The sequence below is a fragment of the Monopterus albus genome, unplaced genomic scaffold (assembly GCF_001952655.1).
Source record: "Monopterus albus unplaced genomic scaffold, M_albus_1.0 scaffold52.1, whole genome shotgun sequence".
NCBI classification, from domain to species: domain Eukaryota; kingdom Metazoa; phylum Chordata; class Actinopteri; order Synbranchiformes; family Synbranchidae; genus Monopterus; species Monopterus albus.
The window spans coordinates 1,405,727-1,424,073 of record NW_018127932.1 but is presented as its reverse complement, the minus strand read 5'-3'; the positions used below and the strand labels follow the sequence as shown (position 1 = coordinate 1,424,073).

General features: G+C 40.9%; 1 protein-coding gene across 2 annotated transcripts in view; it reads right to left on the bottom strand.

The window, feature by feature from the left end:
• marchf8 (membrane-associated ring finger (C3HC4) 8) overlaps nt 1–18,347 on the bottom strand; it is a 68,412-nt gene that overhangs the window by 9,872 nt on the left and 40,193 nt on the right. The window contains exons 3-6 of one of the 2 annotated variants that reach the window (XM_020601540.1): nt 9,253–9,303; nt 3,332–3,411; nt 3,237–3,248; nt 2,103–3,035 (exon numbers count right to left, since the gene is read on the bottom strand). In XM_020601540.1, coding sequence (XP_020457196.1) covers nt 2,103–3,035; nt 3,237–3,248; nt 3,332–3,411; nt 9,253–9,303 — 1,076 coding nt within the window. The remainder of the gene's footprint in view (nt 1–2,102; nt 3,036–3,236; nt 3,249–3,331; nt 3,412–9,252; nt 9,304–18,347) is intronic. The other variant, XM_020601539.1, reaches the window with a different exon arrangement.

The following is an 18,347-nucleotide window of genomic DNA, read 5'->3' as shown; positions in this document are numbered from 1 at the left end:
CCTCCACACACAGCTTGGGCTCTGGAACCTTACTCCTCGAGAGAGGCTGGACTCTACTGTATTCTGTTATTATTATTTACATGTACATTTTACAACCAACCTTTTTTAATATATTTATGGGGTGGTATGGGGCAGAGTGTGAGGCATGTTCTCTCTCCTGTTCTCAGTCTGAACATTTCAGTTTAAGCTCTACACTCTGCCAGAGACATACTGATCAGGGAAAAACACAACTCAGTTAGCAGCAGCAGCACTGGAAGCCATCTCCTTCTTTTACTCCTTTTCCCTCGTCTCGTCTCCCCCCCAGTGGCGATTCTTTAATTTATTTAAAAAAAAAAAAAAAAAAAGATCAATGATTTGCTAAGATGACATCTTTTGGAGGAAGGTGAAGGAATTACATACACTCTAGTTGGTTTATAAAACCTAAAGGAGCTCTCTGGAGCAATGTTTTATCCCTGCTTTGTCTGTCTCTGGTGATCTTCTAGAACATGCTTGAAGGGTGCAGTGACACAGATACGTTTCAACCATAAAACACCAAAAAGCAGCAAAGCAAGATGCGAGAACTGAGAAGGCGATAAGGTAATCAAAGCAGAGAGCTTGACAATAATAATGTAATGATCCCATTTATTTCAGAAGCTGGCAATCTCTATAAAATGATCAAGAGGCCAAATGGCACCTGGATTTACAACATATGGATGTGAGCAACACGGGTTTTTAAAACATTCACAGAACTCAGCTTTGAAAACATTTAATTAAAAAGGAGTTCTTCTAAGAGATGATATATTTGGTAAGTTAATAGACCAAAACACCTTTTATCAAACGTCCAACCACTGCAACTGAAAAGCTGTCAATACCCGTCAATGACCTGACAACTAAATAAGATACTATTCATGAGAAACAGCCACCCACACTCATTTTCACAGGTGAGGTCTGTTTCTGCTCTGAGCTCATGCTTTCAGCCACCTGACAGAAGGCTGGCATGAGGTGTTTGTGTATGTGTGTGCGCAATCAGACTATGTGGGCTATTTGAGGCCATTAATCTTCCTCCTGATCTCTGGCCTTCACCTTGCCAATTCTAAGCTCATGTTTCTCTACCGGCCTACAGGTGACAAGACATTCAATCTGGAATGGAGTGCAAGCAGAGAATCCAGTTGAAGGGACAACAAAGATGGATATATACAGTTGACATTCCTTTATGTTTAGGACTTGATGCCCAACAGTTGAGTGAACTGCTACCAGGTGAAATATTGACAGGCGGATACTGTTATCCAGAAAGGCTCATCGTGATCTATGAGGAGCTAAAAATTCCTTTTCATGCTGACTTAGTAAGATCTGGTGATACCAAGGCTCATATTTAGAGGTCACAAAACCATGACCTGGCTTGTAAACAAATCTGTCCTTCCTAACATGACCTGGCTCTGCCACACACTGCCAAGTGAAATAGACTGACGATGGCCCCGTTGACCCAGACAGACAGATTCCGTCAGTTCATCACTGTTTATTGTCCCCTGTCTGCGTCCGTTGCACTGTTTCTCACACCGAAACACACTTTGTTCCTCAATGCCATTAAAGTCATACCATAACCTCTGCTCCTCTATATTTTTCTTAACATTGGCGTTGCTCTCATTCCTGCAAAGTGTAAAGCTTGCCGGTAAAATCAATCACAAATTTTCCAGCCCATGTAAGACACTTTAATGCCTCATCGATCTAGTAACCAAAAAAAAAAAAAAAAAAAAAAATTAAAAACAGCTTGACAGCCCAATCAAAAAATGGCAGAGCGCTGAGATAACAGTGAAATGATATTAAATGAGGCCACATTTTTGATTCAGACACGCACAATGGGTTGAATTACAACAGGTGAGGAAAAGACCTGTGGTGTTGCTGTGTGTATATGTCAGGCTCGTCTTATTGACAACTCCACTTCGAGCAGGGGTTTTGCTGTTTTGTAAGATATTTGCTGGATAATTACACTACAGGGAAAGAAGCTCTCCACTACTCCACATGGCTCAGGGGTTCACTGCCACCTAATGGCACGGGGGTGGTCTGGGCTCTACCAAGTCACATAAAGGGTGGGTGTGGATTACATCATCCAGACAGTCACCCACCTGCAGCAGTCACCAGACAGAGAATAGGGTGACAGCGGCCCAGTTTTCTCTGACAAAGGGGATGGGCAGCAGTCCAAGTCAATGTCCTCATCCATATGGCACAAGGGGGCTAGAAGAGCACCTCGCCCAGTCACGGTGACCGTTTCTGGGGTTGCAAGCTCGACTGTTCCCTTTGGCTCTGAACTGTACCAGTCCTCCTCAAACACATCGTCATCACCCAGCAAATCCTCAGGGGGAAGCCCTCCCTCACTGCCTTCCAGCAGGGTGCTAGAGGTGATGTGGAGGTGAGAGGCATAGCTGCCCAGCTGAGGGCACTGCAGGCTAGCTGAGGCAGAGGATTGAGAAAAGGGGAGGATGACGCGAAGGAAGTTGGTACTTTGGGAGTGATGAGGGTGGAGGTGAGCGTTGGAAAGAGAAGGAGGGCTGATGATGGCAGGGTCAGATAGGAGACAACTGGCAGCAGGGATACCCAACATATATTTGTAGTTGTTGGTGAAAGAGGAGACAAGATGGGGGTGTGTGTGAGTTGAGAAGGTTAGATTTCGGTTCTGGTGTGCGGATGCTGCAGCCAGCTTGCCATTTAGTGTGTGTACCCTCTGAATGGAGGCAGGAGGCTGAGCAAGACTGGTTTTTGACTCCAGCTCACCCTCAGAGCAAGGTCGATCAATGAAGTGCAGGCCATGGCAGAGATCATTCACACGCTGGCCCATATCATTCAGAGAGACAGAAAACCTGAGTGAGCTGTTAGGCTGGATATTGACAGAGGAGGGCCGGAGCAGAGAGAGCCAGTCTTGTTGTTTGCCATGTTTGGAAGTGGGCAGGACATCTGTGCAGAGGGTGGTCACTGAAATACCTCCTGAGCCTTGACACGCTTTACTGTTAGAATTCACCAGAACCACCGCAGTGTGCTTCTGAGAGTCCTGATCCTGACTGCTGGAGGGAAAGTGTTTGTGCATGTGTGTTTATGACAGAGGAACATATGATAGACGACAGTGGTAAAGAACAGCAGGAGAAGGAATGGGAAAGGGCATAAAAGACAAAAGAAAACATCATGCATTTAAAATCCAAGGAATTTGAAAAACAGGAGACAAACAGTTTCAGGGGCTTTGCCTCTGCATGAAAATAAACACTCACTGATCTGTATTGCTATAAAATCCATTTAACAGCAGGTAGGGGCTTAAATTCTATCAGTGGCAGGAAGATGAAAATGAGGTTGAAGTGGTTAGTACCTGCAGATGTCCTGGCTGGAGGGGGACACCGACGTCCTCGAGAAACTGCATGGAGCGTTGACTGAAGTTGGGCTCCCTGCCTGTAGAACAACACACACACATACACAAGTTTACAACCATGAGACATCTAAGTGAAATCCTAAAGTGGAATAGTACTGTACTATATTATTCAATGAACAGGACCAAATCATATTTTCCTGTGAAAGGTCATGTGCGATGAGAATGATCAGATTGTCAGCACCTGAATCTGATCTTTACAGAAAGAGTGAGTCACGCACTGATGCACAGGATGATAAAAAGGAAAAACACAATAATGGCAGTTAATTTATGTGACTAAAGTAGCACCAGGCAAACTCTGTCTCTGTGCATCATGGAGCAAAGCACAGAGGAGCCAGACTGGGAGACTTATGAAGAATGCAGCATTGAGAAAGGTACAGCTGGAAGATGTGAGGCTGTAGACTTGTTCAGCCTCCACAGAGAATTTTTAAATCCAAGCACCTGCGGCTACAAGAATGTTATAATAATAAAACTATATTCAGCATCATCCATTAAAGCTTTCACCATTTTTAGACAAATACTTTAATGAGGATTACTTAAAATGGTCTTGGACTCTACAGGAATCTGGTTTATAATGTTTTAGTCATCATTTTTATTTGCTAAGGTAATATCCTACTGCTGAGATCTAGGAACACAACAACACTACTATAAAAGCCTGACAGGACAATAAAAACAAGTGTAAACAAGCCAAGAGTTTAGCTGGATTACTCACTTTATTCAGAAGAAAATAACCAAAAGTGAGCATGTTAAATGTCCGTACTAGGCTGCCTTCATGTAATGTTGGCAGAGTGTGATGAATATAAAACATGAAGGTTGAAAACAGGAGGAATCCACCTACAAACACCTCTAACGGTCTTTAACACATTGCATCTCTCTTGCTTAAGCTGCACAAACTGTGGCTTTGATGCATGCTAAGTGCAGGTCTGCTGTGAAGGGATAGTGTTTGGGTTGCTAACGTAAAGACACTGGAGTCTGGTAAACCTAAGAAGAAACTAATTGCCTATTGATTTCATTTCTAACTAAGAGGAAATATATACCTCATGGCATGACACCAATCAATAGAAAATTCAATGTCCAACTATGCCCTTCAGCCTGTTTTTCTGTCTGTACACAAACACCACAGTTGGTTTTGTCTTTCTGCACATGTGCTCTCCCTCTTGTTGTTCCTCAATAGTTCATCCAAGATGATCTCATTTCTCTTTAATGTCTAATTTTATTTCTTACTATAATACTTTCGAAGACTGCTGTCTGGGGCTCTGCTGTCAGTGTAAAATGTTCAGACTCCCTTGAGAAGTGGGTAAGAGGCAAAAAGATCAGATCAAACCAATAAAACATTAGAATTCCCAAATAGGTGCCACTTCAGTGCTACACTACAACAGTTACTAAAAACAAGAAATGATGTTGTATGCTTAGCTAAAGTGTCATATTACTGAAATCTAAATGTAGACCCGATAAAAAAATAAAAAAATAAAAAAGAAAAGAGGTGGATCATGATTACACTAATGGAAATTCCCGTTATTTCTTATTTTACTGCAGCTGCAGAAATATCATATTGCAGTGTTCCTGCTTTTGTTAATCATTCATGTTGTGAGTTGGCCAATGTACAACTCTGGGTCTGAGCAAAGTTAACAACAGGGTGCCGAGTGCATAGACGAGGCAGTAATGATCAACCTCCTAACAGCCTGCATTACTCTGTAAACCTCTAATAAACACTTGCTCTCATACAATACCTGTCCTCTCATTCCTCTTGTGATGAGGACCTTTGATAACTACATGAGAGCCTGTTTATTATGATCAAAGCTGCAGACGATATTTCAACATCGGTGTCAAAACTTATATTTACCCATTCAGTTATGGCTCTCTGGCTCTGGTGCACTAATTAGATATAATCCAGCTTCATGTCATATTCTCATTGTTATGAACAGCTGTTTGTGTGTGTGCAGAAACCATGTCCCAACTCATTGTTCCACTGTAACTACTCTCCCACCCTCACATAAAAATCATCCTTGCATAAATTATCCTCTTTTCCATTTCCATCCTCATTTCCAACACCTCTCATCTCAGATCTGCTATTATCCCGGCATCCGTTCTTCTTTTATAGTCTCTACCTAGAGAAAAGCACAGCTCTCATTTTCTAGCTACTGGGGCATTTCAAAGAATAATTGTTAAAATTTTACACGAATACCGACTCACTTCGTCTGAGTGAGAAGCTTCTGACAAGCTGAACAGACAGTGTGAAGGGGACAGATGCTAGTAGAAAATGAAGTATTAAAGCCGTTTCTTAACCATTAAAACAGAAATTTTAAATCATCATCGTCACTTACAAGTCACACTGATCTAATTTTTACTTACTTTTTACATACAGTATATTGTAATTTTGAAATTACAGTTAATAAAGCAACTCAAACTTAAGGTCCATGTACCAGCTCCCCCCTCAAGTGTTCAACCATATCACATGGTCTTAATCAGTGGGCAGAGTTTGCTCAGTGATGTTATGAGAAAAAGTTAAATACCACCTTCTCTTTTACTGAGAAACTACAAGCACAGAGCCTTAACTGGGGTGACTAGGTAGCAGCTGTTTGTGAGGAAGACTGAAGCTTGACTTGACTGGTCAATCATTTCTCTGGGACTCGAGACCATTACATTACATAACATGCCCATCCTGCTTCTCATGCAAGTTTGCAAGCCAGTCAGGCTTTAATGTGGAAAAGAAAATACACTTCTTTTATAGTTTTAATATGACTATATGTATGGGGTCAAAGGGTCAAAGTGTTTATTTGGCATATGCACTACAAGTGAGGTGCATGGTAGAGTTCACCCACCTTTTGCAGCAGTGACTAAATATGATCAGGCTGCTTCAAAGATAAAGGGCATTTTCATCACTGTCTATTATTTTTTAAATCCCTCCACCATGAGTGTCACTGAACAACTCTGTAGAGAAATAATCAATAAAGGCGCTTTCCACCAAAAGCATTTTGTAAAGAAGCCATTCATGTCTGGTTTCTCCAAGGACTAGAGCCAGCTTTAGCAAAAACCATAAAAATGAGCAATGCTGCCAGACTGAGCAATTCAACAAACAAACAAAACTATTTTTTCCACAAAAAAAATGAACATTTAACACGACCTTCTTCAAAAGACTGGCTTGGCTCAGCGCCTGGTTTCACAGACCCAGGCTGTGCACTGTAGCACTGGAGTCTCAAATGCTGCAAAACTGTAGCAACTTGAATACAGAGCATCACCAGATGTTCGGCTGATTATCAGCAGCAGCCCACAGAGCAGTCGGTTGCTGCTTTGTATCTTTATGAGGACTGTAATACTTTATTTCCTTCCCAAACAGTGTAGGAGGCATTGCACGGCTCCCTGTCACTGTGCTAAAGAGAGAAATGGCTACAGCTAAGCCTCCTGAGCTCACAGTGAAAACTCGACTCACGCCAAATCAACGGGCAATCCTCAGACCACACTGGGTCTAGATAAAGCTTTCAGAGCTGCTCCAGTATATTCAACACTGACCATTCTTTCATTTAGCAAAAAAAAAAAAAAAAAATCCTGACTACTGACCCTCAAAGCCTCTTTCATAATTCTCTACACAATTTCTTTCTAAACGTAAATGAATCAGTGAACAAAAAACACGAGCAGATGAGATCATACGTTTTTGGCTTTGGATACACATTTAAATCTAAAACCATACACTGTAATCCCCTGCAGTGACAAATTCAATAATGGAGGCAGCATCATCCATATGATGCAATTTACCCCCTGCAGCTTGGTTTAATGTCATTGTATTTCTCTCCTGATGTGCGTGTGTGTGCGCCTCATGACAGGTATTCCATTGGGGGTGTTACAAGTAACCGGATACCTAGACAGTAGATGACTTTTGGAGTCATCGTCAGGGAATGCTGTTCAATTAAAGGAAACACCAACAGCGAGGATCCTGGCAGGTCATCAGCATAAAACTTGAGCAAGTGCTTTGAGAGAATGAACAAACTCTTTGGGTGTTTTATCTTTCCCATACAAATTCTCCAGACTGTATTGTTGAGCCAAGCTGGAAGTGTTAGGAAGCATTTCTCTCAGGCTCTGGTTATGTGGAGCGATATCTTTTAAGTAGGTCAACAAATGGATACAAGCACATTCATTTTTGATTTGATCTGACACCAGGCGATGCGATTCAGCTTGAATCTATGCCATGTGAAGCAGTAAAGGGTTTGTTAAGGTGTCCTTATTTTGAATCCGGCTGGATCTCACACAGAAATCAAAGAAAACAGCTGAGCAGCAATTAAGATCATCCATCAAAACTCATCAGCAGCTTGTACGCACAAGGTACATGTGTAAATTAAACCATTAGGTGCCTTTATCTTCTTTTTCTGGAGTTTTGCAACATAAATAAATTAACTTGACCTACATTTTATATTCTTTCATCAAAAAGGAATATTTGAGTCACTGCTGGAAAGAGGAAAATCATTCATTTCATCCCATGAGGGAAACTTATAAATACACTGCATACAAATCATGTTCTGATTCAAGCAGAGGTTTCAGGAAGGTGGCTTGTTATCAAAAATATATTAAACCTCATAATAGTCCACTGTTAAATCTTCTGATTTCAGTTAAGTCTGTCGGGAGTATGGAGAGGATTACTTGTACTATTTTCTTGTTTAATTAGTTCAGATTGTACTAACAATTCAAACCTCTTTTTAACTGCTGAGACCCACAGTGGGCTTGTCCATCTTGAGAACAATTAAAACAGATTTAAAACCTACCAGTCAATTATATTTTCATTGAGAAAGGAGCAGGAAACGGCAGACGGCAGACAGCAGACAGGCTGCTGGTTATTAATTAAATCTGTCAAACTTAAAAGCTTTGTTCAGACTTTGTCACTGTATAAGACACAGACATTTGTCAGAGGAATGGCGGCCTATGTATGACATTCAGTGACAACGCATGATATCCAGAAACGGCTAACTAGTTAAATCCACCCATACATTTAGGAATGAAAGGAAAACATCACCAAAAACTGAAACACTCTGAGCTTCATAAACACAGATGTTAAGGCGGAAGTGTTGCATTGAAGTGCATACAATTATACAGGTGTACTTAATAAAGTGACCAGTGACATATTTATATATTAGGCCTTATTGCTCAAGCTCTGAAATTATCATGGATATTTTAATTGATCAGTTTCAGCTACTTTAGGCCCATTAAAATCAAACAGCTGCATAAGAGTACTAAAGTCTATGTTTGTAGAATTAGATTTTAAAAGAGAAGTGTAATATTGCCTTAAAACAGTATTTATGTTTAACCATAAGTAAATGAAAATAATTGTTGGTAAATTTATCACTTGGCATGCAACAACTCCCATCTTGCTCATGTTTAAAGAGCAACTGACTCGTGGATCAAACGTTGCTGGAGCAGCCCCATGGCGATGTAGTGACCTTGACATCTATTAGCACAATAAAAGGGTTTATCCTGTAAGAGGCTCAGGAAACCCAAGAATACAACCCTGAAGCTAGGTTCGATGCGTGCCTTAGCTTTACCAGAGGGAGCGATGGAGAGGAGAAAATGGTAAAAGATAGGCGTCGCAGAGAATGGAGATTTGTACAGTCCGTCTGACAGAGAACCACCCTGAGCTGAGCTGCAAAGACAAGTCTGTTCTCTGGAGGCTGATCAGAGAGACAGCTCAGATTAGACCAAACTGATGCAAGAGAGGCAGGTTATTTATCAGCTGCTCTCACCATCTAGCTGTTCTGTCAACCTCTGCTTTCCTCCAAAACTCAGACACCATTCGGTCTTTATTCTCCCTCCTCTCTCTCTGTGGTGAAGAAAGGCCATTCATCCATTCCAAATTTTTCATTTGTGTGTGCATTGCTCACCTTTGATATATTGCTGGACCTGCTTGCAGAATGACCCAGAGGCTTTTCATTCTGTAAAGGAGAGAAAGGAAAACACCTGCAGTGAGTGAAAATACACTTTCAGACACATAACGGAAATCCAGTCTGCACATACTTTATGCAAACTGAGCTTACAGAATTACTCTGAAATGTATTTGCAATTAATGGTGCTGCACAATGACTAGCTGTTTGACAAGCATATAATTTACATTTAGCCAGAAACAGAAGAAACAACAACCGTGGACAGGCACAGTGGTGCTTTGACCTAAATAATAAAGGTAGCATGCTAAAGTGCCAGCACTGCTAAATATGACAACGCAAGTATATATGCATAAGTAATAATGCACATTTTTATTGTGCAGATGTACTAATAAGAATGAAGAAATCTTATTATAGGCTAGTAGCAGGAACATGTAGGAATCTTGGTTCGTCTCTGTCTAATGAGCACTCAACATGAGATTTCTCTGGAGCTCAGAGGCCTGTGAGCCTGAGCTGTTTAGCATCTTTGGTTGGTAAATAAAGTTCTTCTGCCTCCAGACGAAATGCAATCAGTTTGACACTGATTACATAACACATCAGTTCAAACTCCGTATCAAATGGTGTCACAATATTTTTATCATCACTCAGGGAGTGAAACAGGCCAAAACTCCCAGAGCTCAGCACAGTCGAGTTTTGTTCTGTGGTTGCAGGGCTCCTTGAGTCGCCCTCAGTGTTCTTGCCTTGCATCAGAGACTCAGATACACAGCCACTGGGGTGCTGTGCTGCATTCAGTATTGGTATTAACAGCTAGCGTGGTTCCTTAATAAGTAATCAATCACAGTTACATAACACTGAGTTCACACACAAATAAGTCAGCAGTCTGGTGAGAGTGTTTTAACTGTAGAGAAAGTGAAATAAAGGGGGATTAAACAGTTAGGGGGCACAAATGTGCTGTTTGGGTCTCTATTGACCCCCAGCTCCTCCTACAGCACACAGTACACTACACATCACAGCTTAACTGAAAACCCAGTAATCAACCAGTACTCCTGTGGTGGAATTCTACTTACTGAGCCAATATTACACATTTATTTAAAGAATATGCACCAGATGATCACAGAGAATCTAATCAAGTTGATATGGAACACTACACAATTAGTTTTAAACTTTTATTGTTTGCCAGTGCAGTAGGATTAGTGAAGAGTTTCTAAACAAAGTCTAGAGTCACGGTAGCTGCGCTGGGGCTGTACTCGGGCACAGCAATGCTTTGAGCTAAAATGCTAATATCAGCATGCTAAAATGTTCACAGTTGTTGAACAAAGTTGAAATTTATCAGATGCTGCATGTGATTATCCATATCCATTATCCTATTATCTTTAGTGTGGTAGCATGATAACAAATACTACTGTGATTAGCACTAAACAAAATGCCTGGATGTGGGTGATGGAGATATCATTCTGGAGGCATTTGATATGAAACTAAAGCAGTGGACAAATCAGATATTTGACCTGATGATGGCGTTATGAAAAACCATGGGATCACCAACGTGATTACAGTTCTTCCTGTTGAAACACCAATGTTTGTACTACAAACACCCTTACAGTGGTGGAGAATCATGTATGGCTGAAAATGGTTAAAACCAGATGATTTCTGTAGAAAACAATTTGAGCTATTCTTCTGGACCGGCCACTTATTTCACTTGCTTACAAAGCAATAACGCTTTTAGGACTCGATAACAGACAGAAATGAACAACAAGACATTTTTGCACTGGAGTCTGTCTGAAGTTGCCATTTGCTTTTTCTGGATAGAAATTCAGCCGTGCACAGGACACCAATAAGAGACACTCACTCACACATACACTCACTTTATTAGGTACATATGTACTGCGTATATACATCACGTGTACTGACAAGCGGGACTTGTTTGTGTGTTAATTTTGACTCTGAGAACTTTCATCAGGCTGCGATGAAGAGGCAGCAGTTTAAAGTGTTACTTCTGCCAGCTTTGTCCAGACAGAAAGTAATTACACCTACTGCAAATAACCACGAGTCCACACACATACATCATCCTACCATTAAGAGACTACACGACACGCTCCTAGTTCTTAATTACTTCAGCACTTCACTTGCGTCCTAGCCGTGACTAGTTGCCATGGTGATAGAGCATTACAATATGTGCCTGAGTCTATCACTCTTTCTCCGTGGTTCCTTTTTCCATCTTCATCCTTATTTTCTGACCCAGAGGACACATAAACACACACAGTGGATTGTGGCCACACACACACGCACACACACACACACACACAGTAACAAACATCAATCACCTTGTACACACTGATAAGACAACAACTTGGATATGGTTTCTGATATCCAACTACAGTACATGATGATATAAAACATTTTAATAAGCGGTTTTCTGATACAAACGCACCTCCACTTGCATCCAAACCTGCACAAATTCTTGACCTTCAAACCTCTGTCACACCCTCATCTGGTCTTATTGGGGGCAAAGGGCTATGAATTCATTCTCAGTGAAGAGAGTACAATTAGACACACGCCACTCAGAGCTCACCTCTATTTCTAAGACACTTCATTTGGAAAAAAAAAACTAGCACACCAGCTGCAAACATATGGTCTGTGTTTTAATCTGCTAAGATACACTTCTGGGCTGATGCAGCAACATAACTTGATGCAGTATACAAGTAGTGTATAAAAGAGGACAGAATAAGTCTAGAAAAAAAAAAACTAAGTCTGAATGTTATCACCAGTAATGATTTGCTGATGTACAAGAGAAGCAAGAGCTCAGTCTCTCATACTAATGGACTGAAGAGAATCAGTTCTCCTCGAATGCCATACCATTACCTCTTCACTGTCTTCAATACATTGTCACGAAACAGTAAAAATAGCTCTCGATGGGAGCAATTTGTATAGCCAAATAATTGTCAGATTGTCAGAGGATAAAAATTCAGGTTTTTATAGGAGATGACAGTCGGCAGCGACAATCCGAAGAAAAGAAAAGAACAAATTTACAATCCTTGCCCTAAATCCTTCCATCTTGGCCAAAAATATAGTAACAAGCAGAAATACCCAGACAGAGGATTTCTGGGAAACATCAAGGCCACAAATGAACAGAGCACTTTTAGAGAAAGCAGTGATTAGAGCAGAAAGGCTAAAGTCAGATGAGAAAAGAACAGATCAAAACCATTTCCACGCATCTTCTTTCTTTCCAACACCATTTCCCAAACTGTGCCACCTACAGTACAAGGTCTGGGAGTCAGCCTCACCGGCATTATGACTATAAAGAACTCTATTCCTTATTCTCTGGGCTCAGGCATAATTCTGACAGAAGAAGAAAGGCTCAGGTTTCACAGTCTGCTGTGACCATCTTTCTCCTCTGTGGATTTTTTAGCAGCCCAAGCCTTTGATAACACAACTTTCAGACTGGACTCTGAAGACTAACACTCGTAAAAGCACAACAGAAGCTTAGCAGAGTACCACAGAGGAGGAGAGGTCATACTCAGAGGGGTCGCTGTCTCTTTCAGGTCTCTGTTCTAGGCCCACAGGGGGAGGACTCTGCTCGCTTTTATGCAAGCAGCTCAAGAGATAAGAACTTGAAACTGAATTTAATCCTGCCTCTTTGAAATGTGTCTACTCTTCAAAAAGCTTCTATACATGTATTTAAATATTATAGATTAAATCACCATCTGTGCGGTGTTTGACAACAACGTCACAAATTGCACTGCAGACTGTATATGGGGGATGTACTTACTATAGCTGAAACTATTCAGCAAGTTTAAAATCAATCAAGGAAATTTCAGTCATTTATTCAAGCAGAAATACTCAACATGTTTTGGTTCCAGCTTCTTAAAGAGGAAGATCTGCTGCTTTACACTGTAAAATTAAATATGCATCTACATTTAACCACAAAGAATGAAATTCTTTACCGTTAGTAAATCTTGTTTTGTCCTGGTTTGTGTACCACTTCACACCAGAGTTGTGTTAGTGGCGGAGCATAAAGACAGGTTTGTGTTTGAGGTCAACAGCTTCTCAGAATATGAACCAGAGACCTGCTGCCAGTGAGGCTGCTTACACCACCGCCTGCACCATCCACAGCTTCCATGCCAGCACAGACATGAAATGAGATTTTACACAATAGATCAGGGTCGTGAATGAGAGCCGCTTGTCAAGCCCATCACCTTGAGCATTTTTTTTTTTTTGTCATAAGAGACTGAGATAGTTTTAAAGGCACAGCTAGGGTGCAGGCAGGCTTGCGAAGTGTAATGAAAAAGTTTATCCATCCTTCAGTAGTTTAGGCCTTATTATCAATCTCTTATGCATTATGAATGTTTTGTACTTACTTCTGTATCCATTTTCCTAAACTGCTACGACGTCCATCAGTTAAAAAGAACCAGATAATCAGACCTAGTCACTGTCAACAACACACACACACACGTGAACACTTCTGTTGTCCAAAATGCAGTGTAAATGTAAATGTACTGAAAATACAAAAATAAAAAATAAAAAACTTGGGTGAAAAAAACAGCAGGAACCCTCCTGCGTGTCACTGCAGAGACATAATTAACTAATACCTTCAGCTTGCTTTTCCTCAAAGACTTGGGCATCACAATCAACTGTAGTAACAAAACAAGCTGTTTCCAGAGGTTAATGGAATCACCCTATGCAAGCAAACAGCATGTTGGACTGATAATTGGTGGGATACGTGTAGGCGCCTTCATTCAGGATGCCAGGTTCTGGACGATAAAAGACATTTCACAAACTATGTTCAACAATGGCACCTATGTAGAGAAGTGTGTTAGCGTGTTTCAGAGATTTTCCCCCTTCAATAAGAAGCTCCTGGGTGTGTGTCCCAAACACTGACAGAGAGATGTTTTATGTGGCAGTTACTCTTGAAAAAAGGCCGAGGAATACACTTATCTCTCCTGCTACACAATACTAACAGCATAACAAAACAAGCAGGGCATGAAGAAAAACAGACAGAGGAAGACAAAGTATACAGAGAAGCCAAATGAATGATGGCTTTCAAACAGTAATAACAAGGTGAACGAATTAAATCAGTGAATCGAACAGACAGGTTTGTGTGTGAGTGTACTGGAAATGACTCCACGTCTTTTCCTCTTTGTCTGTAAATTCATTACATTAAAGTGACCTCTGCAAGCTGCTCAACTCTTCCATTCAACAGAGGCGGTTTCCTATTCATCACAGGCCAGAGCAGCACACCTACCCCTCCATCTCTGAGAGCTGCCTGTGTTGATCCTATCCTTACTACCCACTGCTCCACCCGCATGATCCCAGCATTCAGTGACTAGTAATATGAAAAGATACATGCATCTGAATATGTAACATTTATTAATAGAGCAGACATCTTTTAGGTCAGTGAGGTCATTTTAATAATAAATAATATTTCAGGGATACTCTATTCACAATACAACTAACACCTTAAAAATAGTTCACATCTGTCTGGCAGTTCAACAGCATGATAAATCCCACAAAATGTTAGGTTAAATTTATCTAAAGGGGTTAATGACCCAAAATAGTCCTTTGGTTTTTATCAGGAGGCAAGTTTAAAGAGAAACAGAACAACCCCCGGATAAGAAAATAAATAAAACATTTATAATTAAACATCATTAGGTAGGTACTCTATTGATCCCTCGGTGGGGAAATTTCAGTTCAGTATTTTAAATATACATTTGGAGAGGTATTTATATCCTGAGCATATCTGTTGTTATTTAACATTCACGATGGGCACACACAACCCACAACACCCACACATGTAATTTCACTTATTCTGGATGAGAGCTTTTCCCAGGAGTGTCCGAGTGTGCAGACCATCTTCTTACTTTCCTGACAGTTTGGCCACACCTGACAAATGGACATTTGTTATTCTTATTGCTACATGAATGGCCTCATGTAAAGCCCAGCATTAGCTCTGCCCATCATCAACCCAGCGAGGTCTAATCACCAAGTGAAAAAACTTGTGTGGGGGTGCCTGTAAGTAATTTATACGGTGAGATAATAGAATTGCATAAACCAGAATACAACTTGTTTCTCATGTCTAATAAAATTATAAAAAGTTGTTTTTCTATACATTTGTTTCAAATATCAGTAACATTAACAGGTTAGAAAATCCAATTCCCTGGTGAGGGATGTGTGTTTTCTGAAAGTGCAACAGATGAAGCCAGATCCAACATCATGTCAACTTTCACTTGGCAAGAAACACAGAAAGGGCTCTACAGTGAAGACCAGATTTTATTTTCAGACCACTTGCAGAATTTCATGTAGTCTGGTATCAGCAAAACACTTTATGCATGGATGCACTCAGTGCACGCACTCACACGTGTTTTATTCAATATGTCAATGTCGCTCCTAAAAGATCACCATTATAAAAATTGCTATGAAAATGACTTCTCAGGAAACACCACAGCAGACAACCCAAACCACTTTGTTTTCAGTTAAACAACCATGAAGCTCAAGACAAACAGACATTAAATTGACAGGTGAAGGAGTAAATCTTACGGATTTGCAGGTACACCTGTGGCAGACTGCACAGGCAGTGTTTACATCTAAATAGCTTTCCCTGAAATAAAGAAGCATACCATGATCTGCTTAGGGCTGATCATTCTGCCAAATGCAGATCTAAAAATAAGCCTACCCTGTTTTTTTCTTTAAATGCACACATTGCTGTAGACAAGCGGACACAAGATTTCCTTCCCAGACAGATATAACTGAGATTCCTCTGCGGAGCCTCAACTCCTATGAAAAATCTCCCTCAAGTCACACAAATCAAATGCCAGCATTCTCAGGTAGGCTGTTACATGCACAAACTCTTGTCACTCTCGCTCTTGAAAAATACAGCTGGCAGGTGCAAATATGCACACAAAGTTTTGAGTGAACAACGCATTGGCTAGCTCTTCCCTCCTTAGAGTCGCACACCCTTGCAATAAATGCAATATCAAACGTTCCCAGCAGAGAAGTTGGTCTTTATGTTGCTTCTTGCCCCTGTCAGTGTCCAGTTGCCACTTAAGGAGGAAATGCAGGCTGACTACAAGTGGGCAGCTGGGCAGGAGAGCAGAACCAGATGAGAAATCTCAACTACACACAATAACAAAAATCAGTGGAGAGCTTGGCTGACCACAGATGCCTAACTGGACCTAGGATGGCTGTGTCTGGGGGGTGAAAGGGATGGACATTATGTTATAAAGAGGTCATGTAAGGTCAAGAAGAGTCAAAAAGGAAGAGGGAACATTTCACTTGAGATTTTAATTTCCTACAAAACAGTTTAATATTTGACTAACATGACAATATGTCTTATTTACAAGTATATTCTTCAGTTCAGCCCCACACTGTCAGTCTGCAGGATATGTGTGCACTTATACCACAAAGCCACATCACAACAAAACTGCAGTAGAAGCAGGAAACACACAGACCTGCAGTTTGTGCTACAACATTTGCAGTATGACAGTCTAATCCTGCAGCACTGAGAACTACAGTGAGGAGCAGATCTGACAAAGAAGGTAAAGGAGGTCAGTCCTATGGGACTGGATATGACAGTGAACACCAGCAGGCTGCGATTGTGCTATAAAAGAGAACAAGAGATCCAAAAGATATAGTGAAATATTTTTGTTGCTGTGCAGGGAAACCACATTTCCTCATTAACTACACTGCCGGTCATATTCTTCCACATGACATACAGTAAGCATCACTTGTGTGAGAAAGTGATGCTACAGATAATTAGCTCAGCACAGTGCTTCCTTATTAGCTGCATTATTATTGTGTACCTTCAGTTCCCTCATGATTTAATCCTTCAATCACAGACTTGCAGAAACAAAGAAATGCTTTCAGTAACTAAGAGGATGTCTCAGCAAAGAAGAGAGAGCAATGAGGAAAATACTGACCAAGACTCACAGAAAGGCCTGGTATAAAAGACCAATTCATCAAAACATCAGTTTAGAATGGACTCAGAGTCTTATTGCCAAACCTAAAACCAAAAGTCTGATAACAGCTTGGTGGTGCAAACACACCAAAGAGCAGAACTCAGCAGCTGCTTAGAGAAGCATTAGCTCTGGCACCCAGTGGGAAAACACCATCTTGAATGTAGGAACACAGAAGCAGGTTTTTGTATTAGAAACAGAGAGCGCTCTGAATACTAACTGCAAGAGCTCAGTTTGGTTCAAAGTTATAACCTTCTCAGAGGTTTGAAAAATTAGCCTTTTCAGAGGAAAAGAAGAAGCATAAGAAGAAAATGCTGTAAATGCTCTGTGGGCATGTTGCAAAATACCCAACTTCTAAGTGCAACCATCATTATAGTGTTTTGCTGCGCTATTCTCTCCTGTCCAGCCTATCTCATTCAGTCGTACCATTTAAATTTTCCCCTTTATCCCCTTCATCTCTCCAACAGGTTTTAAGCTCTGCCATGACATGTGACTGCATTAATCCCGCCCCTCCCTCGACCATGAGCTGCAGATTTGACACAAAGCTCTGAGTTGGCACATCAGCTTGACATTATATTCAGAGGTGTTCCTAATATTTTGACCCCCTCATGTATATAAATAAGGGAGGACAAAATAATAGAGACACTGGTGAATATAATGCAGTCCATTACAACATCATCCACAATTATCTCATTAATAAATAATTGAAGTCATACAATTCTTACATTTCACAATAAACAGAAACATTATGATCTTAATCAAAACAGATTGCAGTGGATGAAGGCACCACGATAGTGCAGTGGTTAGCATTATCGCCTCACAGCAAGAAGGCACTGTGTTCAAATCACGTAGTCGACCAAGGCCTTTCTGTGTGGACGTGCATGTTCTCCCTGTGCCCGTGTCCACAGACACACAGGTTGGGTTAACTCTGAATGGGAGTGGTTGTCTCTATGTGTCAGCCCTAAGCTCTCCAGGCAACCTCTCACCCTGTGTCAGCTCAGATTGGCTCCAGCCAGCTCACAACCACCTACAAGATAAGCAGTACAGAAAAAGCTCAATGCTATGATGAGCTAATGTAACATAAAGTGCTCGGTGAGCATAGCAGCAAACATGCTCTCCAGAGAAGACCAGTAGCACATTACTGCTGCCTCT